The 17,972-nt window shown below is 40.8% G+C and overlaps 1 protein-coding gene across 2 annotated transcripts in view; it reads left to right on the top strand.

The window, feature by feature from the left end:
• cplx2b (complexin 2b) overlaps window positions 1-17,972 on the top strand; it is a 54,376-nt gene that overhangs the window by 18,407 nt on the left and 17,997 nt on the right. Inside the window, exon 2 of one of the 2 annotated variants that reach the window (XM_005453226.4) lies at window positions 17,698-17,861. In XM_005453226.4, coding sequence (XP_005453283.1) covers window positions 17,831-17,861 — 31 coding nt within the window. In that variant the 5' untranslated portion in view covers window positions 17,698-17,830. The remainder of the gene's footprint in view (window positions 1-17,697; window positions 17,862-17,972) is intronic. The other variant, XM_005453227.4, reaches the window with a different exon arrangement.

The raw sequence follows: 17,972 nt of genomic DNA, 5'->3' as shown, positions 1-17,972 counted from the left end.
TAGGTAAAATCAACACAGAAATATCAATTGGAAAAACCCAGTAACACAATAGGTTAAAATTACATACAAATGCAATAAAAGTACAAAGTGTATATCCGATAAATCACTAACTAATCGAAAATGCAGGATCTAAATAAGAAATAAGAAGAAATAAATAATAAGAAGAAATAAATAAGTTTTCAGTCGTGTTTTAAAAGATTGAATTGATTCCGACGCGCGAATATCAGCTGGAAGACTGTTCCAGAGGTTAGGTGCAGCAATGGCAAAGGCACGATCACCTCTGGTTTTCAGCCGGGACCTAGGTTGCACCAAGAGCATTTGACTCGATGACTGAAGTGCTCTTCTAGGAGTATACAGGCTGAGAAGTTCCGTTAAATAGCGCAATATTATTTACGATTTTGAATGTAAGCAATAAAATCTTAAAATCAGTCCGATATTTGATGGGCAGCCATTGTAGGTCAGCAAGGATCGGGGTAATAGAATCAAACCTTTAGTACCAGTTAAAAGGTGTGCCACTGTATTTTGGACAAGTTGTAGTTTATGAAGAAGGGCAGATTAGAGGCCCAGGTAAAGGGAGTTGCAGTACTCTCATCTTGAAGTAACAAAGGCATGGAGAGGTTTTTCAAGATCCATTCGAGGTATGTAATGCTTAGCCTTAGAGATTTGTCGTAGTTGGTAAAAGCTAGACTGTACTACAGAGGACACTTGTTTATCAAGTTTAAAGGAGCTGTCCAAAAGAACACCTAAGTTACGTACTGTATCAGAGTACATAAACGTATATCTCCTGCTTCCTTTGAGGAATGAGAAAATAAAAATAGTTCAGTAAACCCGATCGGCATCCAAGCATCAGATCGACGCGAATCAGAACGCTTTGATCAGAGCTAAAGTAGCAAGTCTGCTTTTAGATTTTTAAAAATGTATTTTGAAGTATTCTTGGTCAGAAGATGAATCCTGCTGACTTTGGAGGCCTTCTTGACTTTTGATTTTCATGTACCAACCAGATGGTGTGGACACTGACTCCTTTGGACACATTGCTGTGCAGAAAACACAGTTCTTTATCTGTGGACGTGTTTCCGTGCATCTTTGGAGAAGCAGCGCCTTTAACCCAGATCTGTCCTGCACAGCGGAGCAGACAGTCAAACCATTTATCTGTCCATGCATAATGAAGGATCCACCCCTCTCAGGACGTCTGTCCTGTACAAACAGCAGCAGAGGAACACGCACTGCATTTTGGTGCATCATCGTCATCGTTCTTCTCCTTGTTGTTGGACACATTCATCTCAGGAAGTGTACGGTTACTGGGCGAAAGAAAGGTTTGCAGCTATTTTCTATTCTCGTGCAGCTCAACCTCAGCCTTTTTTCTCCTGTGTACAAATGGTTTTTGTTTTTTTTTCCTTGCCGCAAGGCTTTTGTTGTGTGAATTCTTTCCTACTGCTTTCAGTGTGCGATGAACACGTTTCACAGCTTTAGAGTCTTCTCAGGGGAAACATCGACACTGTTACTGTTTAAAACCTTCAGTTATGGAGAGATGATAAAATAGCCTGATTTTTACAAATCACTTCAAGGCAAAACTTTGTGTTTTTGCTGTATGAATTAGCGACACACATCAAATAATAGTTAACATGTTCACAGCTGTAACATTTTGTTATAGCAACCTTATAAATAAAAACATGAATGAAACTGGTGCAGTTCAGACTGCACATACTGTTTTTACTCGTCAACATAAATGAGCACCTTCAGTACTTGTACAGTCGTGACACATGAGAATTTATTATCATAGTAATACTCAAGCATCAAGCGGCAGTGATCTGTGCACCGCTCAGAGTCAGTGCTGAGGAGCATGGGAACAGATGTGTTGCACTGGGGGGGTTTCACATGCTGACCAGGACAGTGGAGTTTGCAGCTGTTAGCAGGTGACTCGTGTCTGTGTCTTGAATTAGCACCTGTGGGGCCATCAAACTGTTAGGACTCTCTGAATCGAGTCAACAGACTGAAAGAAAGAGGGTGTACATGTTTACTGTGCATCATGTGGTGCAACATTAAGTTTAATCATTGTAATTGCATGTATAAATGTTTAGATCATGGAGCAGCAGTGCTGCATTTTCTCCTGTATCCACTACAGCAGGATGGGGAGAAAAGTTCTCAGATGCATCCACTGTTTAGAATTCTACATGATCATTATTGTCAAAGTTTGTTTTAAAATGTGTTTGATATTATTTTAATAATATCAGAACTAACACGTACCTGTGGTTGTGATCTGATGATTTTAGGCTGTGGCCATGATGTCCTCTGCTGTCAGTGGCCAATATTTTGGGGCTTCTGTAGCATTAAAGGTAGTGCAAGTAAATAATCTAAATTATAGCTCTCCACACAGACTGTTTACCTGAATGCAACCAGAACACTCTCAAGTCTGATTGGTCAGGACTACCTCAGCTACAAAGACCAGTCACTATGTTTTTGTTACCAAGAATTGTCCTTTGCCTACATATTCGACATTCGACATCAACCTGTTTTTTTCTTTTTTAATGCCCTGTTTTTTGTGATGAAGCATTTCGGAATCCTTGTCGTAAAGGTTTTGCACAGTCTGTACTGTCGTATCATATACTATCATATTTCATTTAGTCTACTTTCTTCTCTTCTTTCCCATCTAGTCTTCTGCCCTCCGTATATTTTCTGGCTAGTTATGTTCTTCTTCCCATCCTCCCTTGCTACCTCCTCCTCTTTCCAGTCCCTCCCTCTGTCCTCATTCCTTTTCATTCTATTCATTTGTCTCTTGCTTCACCCACACAACAGGAAGACAAATGGACAAATGCCACGATGGTAATATATAGCCTGCTTCCTCCCCCTATAGCCTCCAGTACCGGAGGGGAGGAGGCATATCAAGGTATATCAAGAAAAGCAGCCAGAATCACTTGAGGTATGTGTTATATCATGGGCTCCATTGTATGCATTACTACTAGGATTTCAAGCAAAAGCAAATTCTGCTGTCTTATACTTTGACCCTTCCCTGGATTCACTGTGCTTCTTCTTCCTCTGTAGAACCACCTTTAGCAGCAATAACCTGAAATCATCACTTTGTGCATGACTTCATCAGTCTCTGACGAAGTCATGCACAACTTTGGCCCACTCTTCTTTGCAATGTTGCTTCAGTTCATTAAGGTTAGCAGGTATTTAAGGTCCATTTCAGTCAGGCTGAGGTTTGGACCATCACTTTAATTCAGATTAAGTTCATCTCGTGTTTTATTATCATCTTTTTATTACTTTTACTATCCCGTCATAAAAAAAGATTATTTAACTGCCATTATTTTCAGTATTAATATATCCACTTCTTCTCCTTTATAAGCCTTTTGTTATGTAAATCCACAGTTAAATGAATTTTTATTTCTATGTACAACAAAAAGAAATCCTAAAAATGGTAAGTTGATTATGGAAAGTAGTCATATTTTAAATGAGTGATCAGGTTTTGGAGAGCTTTCAGACATGCGCTGAGTCGATGGACAGATGGAGAAAACGACTGAATGACGTTCTGGATCGATGCAAACAGTAAAATATCAGGAGATGATTAAATGTCAACACGTGAATAGTGTTTCTGTCTGTCAGAGGTGAACGTGTCAGCAGCGTCTGAGGGTCTTTTGTCTTTTGGGGTCTTTTGTCTTCAGGCTGAATGAGTTCACTCTGGAAATGTCACCAGCTGTTTGGTTGCACTTCATCACCAGCTGCCTTTTCTCTCAGTCTTTTTGTTCACTCAGTGTCTGTTTGTCTATTGTGTTCAGCTTTGTAGTTTCATGCTAATTGAACTTTGTTGCGGAGTTGTTCACTCATCTGCTGGAAAACACCTCAGAGGTTATTTATTTGGCAGTTGGCTGGAGTTTTTTCCTGCTCAGTTCCACTCAGTCATTTTCAAACCTACCGAGATACAAATGCAGATGTGCATGGTCCAAATGTCCAAGGCTACGAGTGGATAGAACTATATATAAACGATCCTTTCGCAGGCATCTGTGAGGCATCCTGTATCTGTAATGAAGTTTGATGTCGGATGTGCTCATCGTGTGCCTGCTGCTATCATCTACACCAACTAGCCAACCAGCAGGACTGCAGCATGAAATGGACACTTGTTAACGAGAAGAAAATCAAACAGAAAAGATGGAATGTGTAGTTTGTAGAAGCTGCATGCTGAGTTTAGTCAAATGTCCGCCAAGGGAACCTCATTTAGAGCTGTTAATTTAATAAAAACCTTAAAAATGTCACACAAGTACCTTTCAAATGACCCCCAAGGATTTCGTAACCACAAGGAGTCAGATGCCAGGTAATGGTTTCATTACTGTGACACTGCTAAACCTTAGCTTTAGCTTTTTTAAGGTAACCAGTTAAGGAGCATTAAAAAGTAGACCAAAATCAGAAGTTGTATTTACTGCAGGCCGATTCTTTAACTAAAATGAGCAGGTTAACATGACACACACATTACCTGAGCATGGTTAAAAAGCACCTTTTTAATCGTAATGTTTTTATTTTGGTGTGGATGAGGCACCTGTCTTATATTTGACTGCCTGCAAAGCGCCTCAGCTTCAGGACTGCTGTGTCGATTTTTGTTGTTTGTCATGTGAACAGATGGCTAAGTGAACACGCTGTACTAGAAGCTAATCGCTTCATTAATTACATAATATCCAACACGTTGCTGCTCAAGCTGCAAACCTTCGTCATACCTGATTCAGTTTCACTCTCTCTCTTCACCAGCAGACAGAGTCAAAGGAACAACTTCTTCATTCATTTTTTGTTTTTTTACAAAATCTATTTTGATATTGAATCATTAACGTGTTTGCATCAGTGTAGTGAAGTGATATAAAACTTGCTTCTAAAGCCAAGTGTTTTATAGTCTTAAAAGATCAAATGACAGAACTAAGCTGCAGGTTTAGTGCTCACTGAAGACGCAGCATTGGACTTGCTCTCTGTGTCTCCTTTTTTTAAGCCATGATTATATATGCTTAGCACCCGCGCATGTATTTTATTTTTTTCTTATCTATCCCCTTATTTATTGTATCCAAGCTTTTAAATGTGATTTATTAATAAAGTGGAGTTGAATTGAGTTGAGACTAAAAATATGTTATTTTGGTTCAGTTTAGAAACATTTATTTACTCATGTCTGCAGACTTTAAAGGAAATCTGAACCTATATGCAGAAATTTAACACTATGTTTAAAACCCAGATGTGTACTGTTAGTGCTTTGTATAATCCCAAGGCCTCCATCAATGTTAGCATCAGCAACATTTTCAAGAAAAAAAAAAAGGCTGTCTTAATGTTTGAAAATGAATTGAACTGCAATAATAGTATTATTTATAAAGTCATCACTGCTCAAAATCACATTTATCATATTTATGAGAGCAATTCCTTATAATCATTCCTTGAAATTATAACTAAATACCATCGACAATTTCCTGTAATATTACAAACAATTTTATATTATTTAAAAATCTTTTTTTATGAAGGAAAAACAAACAACTGAGCTTCAGCTTCAACAGCCCTGGGTAAATTTCCAAATTAGGCAGTAAATGAAAAAGTGGAGGAAATATAAAGTAAGCTTGATAAAACAGAGAGGCAGAGGGTGAGAGAGAGAAACAGCAGGGTGAAAATGTAGTAGGCAGAGTGAGACAAAGACACAGAGACACAAACAGATGGAGAGACGACTACAACAAAGAGAGTGTGAAAATACAGTCATCCTCTCTCCGTTGGGTTGCCAGCGTGGAGTGGCTATCAAAGTTTAAACCTGCAGAAACAAAGTCGAACCTCCAGCTGACAGAAAGTTCAAATTCTCTTTGACATCAGGTGGATTCAGCATTTACTCACCAGGAAAACATCAGAGCACAGGATGTTAATGGTGTGGCGTCCTTTGGTGCTAGGCACAAACAGAGAAAACCCCAACAATCATATGACCCCCTATGAGGAAGCACTTTGGCGACAGTGGGAAGGAAAAACTCCCTTGTAAGAGGAAGAACCAGGCTCAGGGAGGGGCGGGGCCATCTGCTGCGACCGGTTGGGGTGAGAGAAGGAAGAGAGGATAAAAGACATGCTGTGGAAGAGAGACAGAGATTAATAACAAGTACGATTCAGTGCAGAGAGGTCTCTTAATACATAGTGAGTGAAGAAAAAACACCCAGTGCATCATGGGAATCCCCCAGCAGCCTACACCTCTTCTGATCCAGTCCTAACTATATGCTCTAGCAAAAAGGAAAGTTTGAAGCCTAATCTTAGAAGTAGAGTTAGTGTCTGTCTCCTGAATCCAAACTGGAAGCTGGTCCTATAGAAGAGGGGCCTGAAAACTGAAGGCTCCCACTCTACTTTTAAATACTCTAAGGAACTCATGACTTCAGTCCAGTAGCACCTTATCCCGCTCCCTGATCCATCCGATTGGTGAATCACTTACAGATTCCACAGTACAGGCTTCAAACAATGGATACTGTGCTTTTGCTCATTCAGCCCCAATGAAGTGGAACGAACTTCCTTTCAATATTATATGAGCTTCATAATCTTTAGTATAATAATCTAATCTAATAAATAAGTTAATATAATAATAATCTATACCTGTACTGTATAGGTGGACTAGATAGCCTTCTTTATCACTGCCTTTTGTTTTTCCCTTTCATCTTACATATGTAGAAATAATACAGGTGCTACTTGTAAATCAGTTTTAGAAAGGCGCCACAGTTTCCTCAGTGATACTATTATTGTTACCTCGTGTGGACAAAGGAGCGTTGTCCTTCAGTATCAACTGCTTTAGCCATCACTGCAGAATAAACACTGAGTGTCCAGGAACCGAACAGCCACCTCACTAATTGTTAAAAAAAAAAAACCTGCCATGATAACCATCGTTCTCTGAACAGAAAAATACTGTGTGCATTTTCCTCTGTGGCCCTCTGTTGTACCCTTTTGTCCTCAGTTGGCCCCCAGTCAATAAAACTTGGAACCTGCCTGCTCTGTTTCCTGTACACGGACTTGTTAATCCTGGAACTTCCTGACTGAAGGTAACGTTCTTCAATGTTGCTTCCAAATTACCCGATAATGTTTTGTTCCACAGTGTTAATTAATGTAAAATTGAAACATTTTAATCTTAAATATTGAGTTTTAGCTTTCTGTGATATTAGTGGCAAGTATGAACAGAAAGATCCAGAATTTAATTTAGCAACCATCCGTAACTAAAATGTGGATCTGTCATTCTCAAGACAGGCTTGCATTAAATATTCAGAAAGAAGGAATAGTGTCATATTTAATCCATCATATCAGTCCTTCATGAAGCTAGTGCTAAAATTAACCCTATTAACTATTATTAAAATGTAAAATATGCAAGTTAAAATTAGCCCTGTCTATGCGACACGGTCTTTCTGAAGCTCCTTTACCACAGTGGGTCAGTGACTCGAGAAGAATAATGAGAAGAATAATCAAATGCAGTCCTGTAGACCTCCTTTGCCTTCTAGCCTCTGTTGAGGAAATCATTTTTCACTGCAGAGTCACATGAATAAATAATGTCTGGAGTGCTAAAGTTTCTGCCCGGCAAATCTGAGAGAGCGGAACAGTGTTAGCAGTTCATAATTAATTCATTTACTGGCGTCTGTGACATTTATTTTCTGTCTTTGGTGACTTTTGCATCATAAATGTATTATTTGTAGAGCGGGCAGCAGCGTTTTACTCTGATAAACAAAGTGAAACATATTTGCTGTCTGTGCATGGAGAGACTCTAAATGCGAGCATGAGTGCAGAACCTATGAAGGAACAAATAATCGTGTTAGGTTCAGGGGTGATCGGACTTTGGTGGTTTATTTGGTCTCAGGACTAAAGATATAACATTCAGATTTGATGAAAGTCATCCTACTTTATAATGCAACACAGGCCTGAAACAGTGGGCTTGCAGAAACAATGGTTTCAGCTGGAGGCCCACAGCATGGTTATGTAGAAGTTGTTTTTACACATTATTGCTGGAATTTTCAGTTCAGTTGTATTTATATAGCTCCGAATCACAACAACAGTTGCCTTCAGGTGCTTTTTGACCTCTGTAGTCTTCAGATTATCCAGACACCTTCAAAATGACAAAGCCCAAAATAAAGAGGCTCCATAATTCAGAGGTTGATGATGTTTTTGTGGTTTTGATAAATATGGGGAACACACTTAATGTGTTGCACTGATGATCCACCCCACTCATCGCCCATCACCCTAAACCCTAACCCTAACCCTAACCCTAACAAAGAAAATCTAGCTTATTTAAATGGAATATATAACACTCAAACTGAATGCAGCAAACATCATTTTTGCTGTGCCATAAAAATTCTGTATATTTTAGTGACCAGGTAAAGTTTGGGGATTCTCTGGGGTCCCTGAATATCAGCATAAAGGACCAAGTCAAGTCAAATCAAGTGACTTTATTGTCATTGTGCAGTGGTACAGTACACAGTGAAACGAGACAACATTCCTCCAAGACCATGGTGCTACATATAACAGACAATCAACACAGAACTACAAAAAGTGCAGTGTGCAAAAATTCCCCCCCAAAAACAAAGACAGAACAGAACGATACAGACACAACAGTGCAATAAGAATGTGCAAAAGACTGAGCACTGTGCAAAGAGTAACTTGGTGTATGAAGGTGTGTGTGTGTGTGTGAGATTGTGCAGATTGGGGCAATGACTGACCAACATTTCAATATTTCATTTTGTTTTAATTCTGTTAAAAAAGATCAGTCAGTAACAGCTCTGCAATAAATACAGAATTAGCAAGCTTGGTCTCAGTGGAAAAGAGCAAACCTCCTTATCCCCGTCACCAGGCCGCAGCAAACATGCAAAATATGAACTTCTGCTTATCCAAACCCCTGAAGAGTAAACCAGCTTTTTACTTAACATGATTTATTATTCAACATGCTCTAAAATTTCTCAGAGGCACCTTGGCAATCTGATGCAACATGAATGAAGCACAACAAATGATGCAGCCATTTTACTTGTTAGTATCAGGAAAGCTTCAGAGAACTGATGGCGCCGCCTTACAAGCTTCTCAGACTGTGTTGTAATCAGGGGCACTGCCCAGTCCCATTGGCACCAGATGGAATGGCAGGTTGGGCATATGAAGGGTAAAATGAATACACTTTTACACTAGGATGCCACAGTACATTGTGATTTTTGTGCTCCCTCATGCTTCCTGGACAGATGAAGATGGAGTGTTGTGGTGGAGTCTTGCTAACCTGCTGTGAAAAATGGCTCCTGTCAGTAATCCATCTCGGTCCACTCGTCCAGTATTGATTTTCCTTCCAGGTTTGCCCACGTGTCCCCAGGGTCAGCTCATCAAGCCCAGGGTGAAAGGCTAGCTGGATGTGTGTGTCTGTTTGTGTGCGTGCATGTGGGCTAAGCACTACAAATGGTAAGTTCCTGAAACTGGTTAAAAAGGACAGGAGCAATTCTGGTTTGACTGATGTGCTGAAACTTGCTTAGTCGAGAGGGGAACTTCCCTCGGAGGTTCGGTTCCTGCTTGCTGAAGCTTTGCTTTCCGTCTTTGAAATGGTTGCGTTTGGAAAGGAGATGACTTGAACTTTATAGCTATACTAGCAGCTCAGGGAATTCTAGGGTCTGAAGTCTGGGGACTTTATATTAACGCTGATGTGGTCTGCAGGATTTTTCTTGTACACCGTTTATGCAAACTGACTTTCATTTCTCATGTAATTCATTACTGTGACATTAAGTGCTGCAGTAGGCAGAAATACAGAGAAGGAAACCAGACAGCCCTCCTCCTGCAGCTGCCCTGCTTTGTTCCAAGTGCCACCCTGCAGACAAACACATACTCTATAAGTAAATCAGTGCTGAGTTTTAGGCCTCAAAACCTGCTCTCTCCAGTGAAAATCCTCTTCTTAATCCACCATGCCACCATATACTTCTCTGTGGCCTTTTCCATGATTACACTATTCATTGGTCCTAACAGACCCACAGTTGGCCAAAGTCCTCTATTAGAGTACAGGCAGGATTTCCCAAAGCCTGCGAACCAGAGGAGGTGCAGGAGCTGGGTTCCCTCTCAGACCACTTGAACTACAACATAGTGAAAAAAAAATATTACAGATATTTTGTGCAGTGACACAAAAACAGGTTTTTGCCTGAGCCACCTTTCAAAACGTTAAGCCAGAGTTCAAAGGTTGTAATGAAGTGAGAATCAAACGTGTTAAAAACAGAGGTGTTAAGAATGAAAGGGTGGTTCTGTCCAAGGTTATTATAGTTAACTAAAACTAAACTAATACCTACAACACATACAACATAGTTACCAAAAATGCAGAACTTATTTATTCGATAATTGTTCGCGTATGGTTAATAATAATATGGATGCCTAAACAGTGATTATTAATGACAGTTTTATGTGAAAACAGGGTTTTTCCCTCCTTCCATAAATTTCTAATTTATTTCTTCAGTAGAAATCTGTCTATTTGGAAATAACACAGTGTGTTTTTAGTGTTTTTGGTGTTTGCATGTATTTGATGACACACAGAAACACAGAATAGCCTGTAGCCAGCATTATCCTTTAAAGCTCATTCATGTGTACTTTTTGTCTGCTCACGCACACATTTAAAGCTTTTCCTCCTTTTTCTTGCCTTCCCTCCCCTGAAACACGCTCCTTTTGCCTGTCATCAACATGTTCCGGTGACAGCCTCGTGCTTGTCTTCACCAGTCGCTCCCATCCACATCTCCGGCCACAAAACTTGGAAACAACTTCCAATTAACTGGATAGGATCAGCCAGCCGTCCTGCCCGGCCCTGATAACATTATCCCACGTCACGCACTGCTGCCAGCGCCTGGATTATGAAATTAAAAAAAAAAGCTGAAGAAGAAGAAGAAAGGATGGTTGAGGATGGAGGGAAAGTGGTTGGGTGCTGGGGAATGGGAGCTGAGGTGGGAGGGAGGCTTGCCCCTGGGGGCTGTCATCAGTGATTGTATAGTATATTTGGCCCTGTGTGAAAGGGAGGGTTATGTAAGGTTTTAAAGCCCCTCCACTATCACCAGAACAGAGAAGTTCAATATGCCGGAGAGCTGCTTCAGCTTCCAGTCCAGTGCTAACCGCCCACTGATAAGCGCTTACATAACGAGCTGCGGTTGAGGTCTCTGGTGTCTGATGAGTATGTAAATGGAGGCAAGTAGAGGAGCGCTCCTCCGTTTCGCACGATAACGCCGTGATGAATTGCTTCAGTCTTTTCTCACATGAATTATTTTTGAAGATTGCATTTCTGTTGTGTCGAGATGAAGAAGCAGAGACTGTTTGTGTTGCAGTGATTTGAAAATGTCAGACCCATCTGTTCTTTTTTAAACGGACGAGTAAATGTCTTCAGTGAGCTCAGACGTGCCTCTGATTGCTAACAGTGGATTGTAGGAAATACCAGATGGCAGTGGCAGGTTAGGTTCAGGTTAATGTACTGTGTATTATGAGCTTTCCTCAGCTTTGGAAAGACCTTCCTGAGGAGAACCACTGACTTCCTGAGCCTGGTTCCTCCTATTAAAAGGGAGTTCTTCCTTTCCACAGTTGCCAGGTGCTGCTTTATTATCACCCCCTTGATCGGCCTTTATCTTGTGCCCACTTTCTCTTTTGAATCCACATGTTTTATTTAAGTATTAGTAATTAAATCGTGACACTATGAAGAGTCATCATTTTTAATAGTTTTCAAACAATTCCTTTTAAAAACCAAACTTCTTTTATTATATAAAAACTAATCAAACATACTGTCAGACATTTTTATATGTCAAAGTTAGGAAGAGATTGCCCCCAGTGTGTGTGTGTGTGTGTGTGTGTCGTCTTCTTCCAGATGTCCTTGTCTGACAGCCGCATCTTTCCTTTATTCCATTAGTGAGTCCTTGAGTCTGTTTCTGTAACGATAAGAGAAATGTTCTGCTTTCAAATGCGCACACACACACAGACACACACACAGACACACACACACACACACACACACACACAGACACAGACACACACACGCAGACCCCTCATCCAGTTCGTGAGATGCTTCCCTGCTTCTGCTACGCTGCTGCACGTTTTGTTCAGGTGAAATACCAGGAAAAAAAACCAACATACATCCAGTCTTCATTTTTTTTCCAGCTCAGGGCTGGAAGCTTCAAATAATATACTGGAAGCCATTTTGAAGTCTCATAAAATAAAAGAAAGGATAGTCAGAGGGAAATGTTAAATATTAGAATTTATCATCATAATTGTGACCATCTTATCTTTGCCTTTGTTACAAACAGTAAAAAAAATTATTATGACAAACCCCACATTCACTGTAACCTGTCTCACAGAAACACGCCACACCTGATGTTTGTAACCAACCACAGAGATCAGCTGGGATCGTATTAAACACGGATACACGGCCTCCCCTGTTAGGGACGCGTGGGCTCAGATGGGTTCCTGTGTCTTTATACATCACGGCAATGAATGTCAGCAGCCGATTACGTTACGCACTGACACACAGAAACCACACACCCACCGTCTTCCTGCCGATAGCATACGTAAAGTGTTGTGGAACTTCTTCTCATCCTTGTTATGAAATACACATAAAATACACAAAATCTAACATAAAAAAACTGCAATAAGACAACAAAAACTTCTTAGCGTTTATTATTTCCCATTGGCGCTCCTGTGTGCTAGTTTTGTAGTGACTTTACACCTTACGCCACTGCTGATAGATAATATTCACTTATTGTTGTGTATAATAAAGTCCAAGGCACCAGTTATGTGACATTTAGCTAAGTGTGGACCTGTTCTGCTCATTTCCGGCAGTAGATTTTTATTCTTGGACTCCACTACAGTAGCTTTGGATGATTCACAGTTCAAAATAACCCAAAGTACGTACTGCAGGACTACATGCTGTGTTATTCATGCACCAGAAAGTTGGCCACAGTGGTATTAGAAAAGCACATGCACACATATAGCCACATAAAATAATGTAGTTAAGAAACCCTGGAAGTTTCAGGACGCAGCATAATAAGAAAGAATCCTTTCCTCGTTGTGTGGCGTCTGTTTTCAGGTGTTCACTGTTTTGTTGAAGGACACAGAGGCTCGCTTGCTATCAGAAGCCCATAAATTGTGTGTGATAGTTAAACTGTATATTTATTGCTACAATAAAAGCGTGTGTGAGTAAATGTGGTTTGTAGTATAAAGCACTTTGAGTGGTTTGAAAGACTAGAGCTGTGCAGCTGTATGAATGCAGTCCATTCATCCAAAAGCCCACAGGTATATATTTGTTTCTCTTCCTCAGGGGTTAAAAGAGTGAGTTTAATATCTAATAGTTGAACTGCAGGTGACTGTAAGGACTGTAACCTTTGACCTTCTTAAAGCAGCCGGGACATTTACCACGACAGCTGTCGTCTTGTTGAGACAGTGAACAAAAAGTACTCAAGATAGAAGGAAAAAAAACACTTTCACCTCCAACTGAACCAAAGTGACCTGTTTGATTTATTTTAGCTAGTCAGGTCTGTAAGAAGTCAGCTGGGAGACGCTGAGGCAACACAGACATGGCCAGCTTAGAATGACTAATTATCACAAAGCGCAGTTTGTGATGCATTTGTGATGGATTTTAAGAATGCAACACGCACATGGTGTGGTTGAAAAGTGGGCTTCAATAGACAAGGAGCAACTGCAGCATTTACGACTAGAAAGAAGCACAAAAATAAATCAAAGATCAAAAAAATTTGATTACAAGCCCAAGTGGGCTCCAATGGCGCGTTTTCTTTGTTTATAACGTTCACGTTCAGTTCGCTAAAACACTCATTCTTCCTCTTTTACGACTTTGGTCATACCCCTAGGAGCGGCTAAGCTCAAGGTCTCACAACAGCACAAACATGAGCCAGACCAGACCAGCTGGTCAACGTATTTCTGACACTGCCCCCTGGTGTCAGTACACAGCTACAACATGTAGCAATGTAAACAACAGGCTGCAAAGGTCCAGCCAGTTACATGTCACTGGACTGAGGCTGGAAACTGGAAAAGCCAACAGGTTATGACTAAAGATACTTTACTCACACACACACACACACACACGCACACACACACACACACACACACAGGGGTTCAGAGCTCTTTGACATGTGATTCCAGTTAAACTCAGATGATAGTCACATATTTCTGCATGCACCTGTCTGTAAGCACGCACACATTCATGCAGAAACACTTACTCTCCTCACCAGGTTAACAGTCTGACATTTCTTCTATTATCTATCAGCATACATTTGCAGCCTTTTTAATCAAATCTTGTGAGTGGGTGTGCTCGCTCATTTTGAATATCTGAATGTGTGTGTATTGAAATGAGGTGCTTCACCCCTTGAGGCGCTCGGTCACAGTTACAAATGGATTGCCGTCCCACTCGGCCTCGTCTCCCGTGTCGCCTCCCAGAATAAGCTGTGCAGCTCAATCTGCCGTCCCTTCCTATTTCATCCCGGCACCATTCAGCCCTGGCAAATATTGGCGTATCAAAATGACGCCACAAGTGTTCAGCGAGGAAAGCAGGAGAGATCTGCTTCAAAATGGAAATGCTGTTCTGGTTCGCCAGGTGTAATAAATGTGGAGGATTTCATCTTGGTTGCCACTTGCACAGTTAATCAAATAGATACAAGTGAGTTTATACAGCAGCACAGGAGCGGGCACTGTATTCAAAATGGGCCAATGAGCATTCAGGCTGCTATTTGTCTAATGACCAAGAGGCCAACAAAGAAAAAAAGAAAACTTAAAATCCAAACTTTGCACATCACATACTGTGCGTGTTTTCTTCAGATGGGAAGAAAATCTGCACTGCTAGCGTTGCCAATGCTAACAAACTGTTACCATCGTTTTATCACTCATCTCCTTAGTGTCAACTGTTTGAAGAACATGCACGGTGAGTGTCATGTTGGCCAGTTTAATGTCACCATAATAAATTAGATGTTTTACTTTAAAAAAAAAATATAGTAGATTTGGCATTCGACCGTGTCCCTCGGAGTGTCCCGTGGGAGGTGCTTCGGGGATATTGCTACCAGCCATTCGATCCTTATACAACAATTGCAAGAGCTTGGTCTGCAAAGCCGGCAATAAGTCAGACTCGTTCCTGGTGGGTGATGGACTCAGCCAGGACTGCCCTTTGTCACAGATTTTGTTCGTAATTTATACGGACAGAATTTCTAGGCGTAGCCAATTTGCTGAAGGCTTTCACTTGGGTGGTCTCAGAATCTCATATTTGCTTTTCGCAGATGATGTGGTTCTGTTGGCTTCATTGGGTCATGGCCTCCAGCTTGCACTGGAATGGTTCACAGCTGAGTGTGAAGTGGCGTGAATGAGAATCAGCATCTCTAAATCTGAAGCCATGGTCCTCAGCCGGATGGACTGCCCACTCCGGGTCAGGGATGAGTTCCTGCCCCAAGTGGAAGAGTTTAAGTACCCGGACATGCTGGAGAGATTATATCTCTCGGGTGGTCTGGAAAAGCCTTGGGGTTCAGCTGGAGGAGGTGGCCGGGGAGAGGGAGGTCTGGGCTTCTCTGCTTAGGCTGCTGCCCCCGCAACCCGGCCCCGGATAAGCGGAAGAAGATGGATGGATGGAAAATATAGTAGTTGGTACCAATGTCATCCAAATTCCTGGATTCTCTGTTACATTTGATATTAGAGCTACCTACATTTTTCTGAGCTTCTTCTTCGAGATGCATATTCACTCTTGCATTATTTACATTCTGGATTTTTATTTTCTTGCACCAGTTAAATCCATACATTACTTCTTTAATAAGTGGCCGGGGAGAGGGGATGGAAAATCTGGCTCCACATTAGGGCTGGGCTATATCATACCGTTCACGGTAATACCGGTGTAATTTTGGGCAACGATAGGAAAACGAAATATCGCGATACAATATGGGTAAAACGCGCATGCACAGTGCCTATGTTTACATACGCACATGGCGGCGACGTAGAATGAGAAGAGCGAAAGTGGATCGTTAAATGAAACGGATGAACCAGAACTGGTTTGTAAAAATGCTGCAACCTCAGTGGTGTGGAACTGGTTTAGCTTTCGTCCGTCAGATACACAACAAAGCACTATTTTTGGTAGAGCATGCAAGCGGGGCGTCGTTATTACCGTGTTGTTTGGAAAATACGGCACACTTAAAATCAATCCTTTGATTTTTCTGAAAATCAACAGTGCCCCTTATAATCCCGCGTGCCTTATGTATGAATTCTGGTTGTGTTTACTGACCTCGAAACGATTTTATGTGGTACACGGCGCTCGAAAATCTGTCAAATGTTTTAGTACGACTTTGCTAAGCTACGAAGCCGCACCGCTTGATGGATTGTCGGAGCAATACGGCTATCGTAGGCAGGAGCCTCGCGGAGTGATACGTACTGTGCTTCAACATAATATTAGCGTATTGTGTGTGTATAACCTCTTTTTAGGTTTTGTGGATATTCTACATGGTTATGCTGAGGATATGTCGGCCAATTTCCACTGGAAATACCTTTTGGTTAAACTGTCAGCAAGGAATTTGCACTGTTACATTTTTATATAACTTTAATGCACATAAAAAACAGCTGCTTGTTTAAATGAAAATACATTGATGGGGTTTTTTGCACTAATAAAGTTGTGGAGTTGTAAAGTATTTTGTCTAGTGTCAATTATATCGTCAGTTATATCGTTATCGCAAATTTTCAAATGTATATCGTGATAAATATTTTTGGTCATATCACCCTGCTCTACTCCACATGCTGCCATATTTTCAGCATTTTATCTTCAAGTATCAGATCTTATAACAGTTTGTTCCATCAGTACTCCAGAAAAGCAGCAATAATAATTACATGCTCACATTTTTCATCTGCAGTCTCTGTACAGATGATACGACACAGTTTTTTACTGCACAGTCGATGTCTCAGCTGGTAATTCCACCTGATCGATTTATTCTGAGAATCAGTTTAAATAATAATTCTAATTACAGACACAAAAGTGTGCACTGCAGTCACTGAATCAGTCAAACCTGCAGCTTTACTGAAGCTGAGTAAATCAGATTTAGCTGAAGATGAAATTCATGCAAAAGTGATTTTATTACCAGCTGGGCTGAAATACACGAAGTAGCTTCTGAAAGTGAGACAGTGAGATTAACATAGCGCATGAAATATTAATGAGATATAGGATTTCGTTGTAGACAGGATTTTTCATTCTCATGAATCTAGTGTGTGTTTTTATGTTGATGCTGTATGAGTGAGCACAGGCTGATTTTCTCATACATGTTTAGTATATCTCATATGTTTCAGGTCAATCTAAACAGAAAACAACTGCATTTCTTTCACTTTTCCATTAAATATGTATGACCACTTATTGACTGCTCTGGTATTCAGTTACAGTCGGATAAGTGACTCAGAGCAAAAGGGCTCAGTATTGATCTACGATCTTCCCAGGAAGGGATATCTGTCAGGGGGTAAAGAGTGTTAAAAAGATCCCATTATGTGTTGTTTTAAACTCAGAAGGAAATGCTGTCTCATGCTGTCTCATGCTGGATGCGTTGTGGATCTTTCACCGTGTTTGGAGATGTAATCATGCACTTTCTACAAAGGAGGAAATATGATTGTTTACAGCTGCAAAAGCTTAAATTTAAATCAAAGCGCTGGTGTGTTTTCTCTGTGGGGAAAACAGTTTACTGTTTTAGAGCTGTATGGTTTGTTTAATTGCTTCTTTTTTCCATCTCTTGTGTCCAGCAGAGAGTTGCTGAAGACGCTCGGCATCACAGAGGAAGGGGGAAGAACTGAGACACTCACAGATCCCGGGCTTGGTGGCTGCATGCTCAGTTGTCCTCGACTTGAAGAAGAACATCTGTACTAAGCAGGAATCATGGATTTTGTAATGAAGCAAGCTCTAGGTGGTAAGTACTCAGCTGCAGTCCTAAATGCTCTTCCTGAGAATACATTAGAGTTGGAGATATTTTCTGTTTAAGATGCTGTACAAACACATATGTGCATATAAACATGAAGGC

The sequence above is a fragment of the Oreochromis niloticus genome, linkage group LG2 (assembly GCF_001858045.2).
Source record: "Oreochromis niloticus isolate F11D_XX linkage group LG2, O_niloticus_UMD_NMBU, whole genome shotgun sequence".
Taxonomy (NCBI): Eukaryota; Metazoa; Chordata; class Actinopteri; order Cichliformes; family Cichlidae; genus Oreochromis; species Oreochromis niloticus.
Note: the sequence above shows the minus strand (reverse complement) of the source record. Positions and strands in the feature narration are given on the sequence as shown.